Genomic DNA, 1,205 nt, shown 5'->3' with positions numbered 1-1,205 from the left:
GTACCCCTGAGATACTCTGAAATTAAAATAAATAAATAAATAAAGCTCCCTCTTTGTATTTTTTTCCAGCTGTTAACATCAGTAGTAAAATGTCCTCCTCTATATCTAAATATTGCCTTAACTTGATGCAACAAATAGAACAAAAAAGTTAAGTACATACACTGATGCTCTATTATTTTTTTTAATTTACCTGATGTTCTATTTAGTTATATCTGAAGTGATAGTATCTTCCTTTAAATTAAAGGTGCAACTACATTTTTTGCTGAGATTAGATAAAAAGTACGAGAAGAAGGACCAAAAATATTTGTACAAAAACATAAAAAATCCTATATTTTGTTGATCTCAAATTGGATATTTATGTTTGTTGCTTGCATAACTGTACACCTGACAAATGTGTATCCCTTTTCTGAAGAACTTCAGTATTGAGTGACTTGTAGAACTATGTAATTTTACCATTCACAATTCATTTTTCTTTTCCATTTACTTATCTGTCAAAAAAATGTTTTACCTAAAACACCAATTTGGTATGAAGCCAAGTTTCTTATATGAACCTTAATTCAATAGGTCAGCTACTCTAAATCCTTCCAGACAGACCATAATCTATCTTTTGAATAGTGTAGTCATGTGCAAGTTCAGATTTAGGAAGGCTTTCTATAAAGTCATAAACTTTAAACAGGGTAATCTCTTTATTATCTGAACAAAACCTGTATCTGTGATTATACTTTATGTACCTAACCTCAGGACAGTAGAATTTGTAGTTCACCTCACCACTTCATTGATTCATGCTGGTGCATTAGATCGGGAGATGAGAGTATGATCTAGAGCCACATGAAATGCCATACCACACATATCAGGGGCTTCATCAGAGTTGTCTCCACAGTCGTCTTCTCCATCGCACACCCAGAAATGTAGTTTGCAAAGGGAATTATTGCAAAGGAACTCATCGGCTCTACATATATTTCCTCCTTTATTTTAAAACAAAAAGAGATACATAAATTGAACATAATCAATTCCAGTCAGCAGGACACATATTCCTCTAATTCTTATACACAATATTTAGTTTCTTGCTGCCTTGTATTTATTCCCTGCATAATAATAGGAACAGGTAAGATCCAATTTTTGTAGAAAAGGTATTCAGTAAATGGTGCTGGGAAAATTGGACAGCCACATGTAGAAGACTGAAACAGGATCTGGATCTCTCAACT

At 33.0% G+C, this 1,205-nt stretch overlaps 1 protein-coding gene across 1 annotated transcript in view; it reads right to left on the bottom strand.

Annotated features, from left to right (window-relative positions):
- The window catches only part of LRP1B (low density lipoprotein receptor-related protein 1B), a 542,706-nt gene that overhangs the window by 168,260 nt on the left and 373,241 nt on the right, over window positions 1-1,205 (bottom strand). Inside the window, exon 28 of the mRNA XM_012650500.1 lies at window positions 843-965. Coding sequence (XP_012505954.1) covers window positions 843-965 — 123 coding nt within the window. The remainder of the gene's footprint in view (window positions 1-842; window positions 966-1,205) is intronic.

Source organism: Propithecus coquereli, unplaced genomic scaffold, assembly GCF_000956105.1.
Source record: "Propithecus coquereli isolate 6110/MARCELLA unplaced genomic scaffold, Pcoq_1.0 Scaffold33, whole genome shotgun sequence".
In the NCBI taxonomy this organism is placed as follows: Eukaryota; Metazoa; Chordata; class Mammalia; order Primates; family Indriidae; genus Propithecus; species Propithecus coquereli.
The sequence above is the reverse complement of the archived record's forward strand: the minus strand, read 5'-3'. Positions and strand labels throughout refer to the sequence as shown.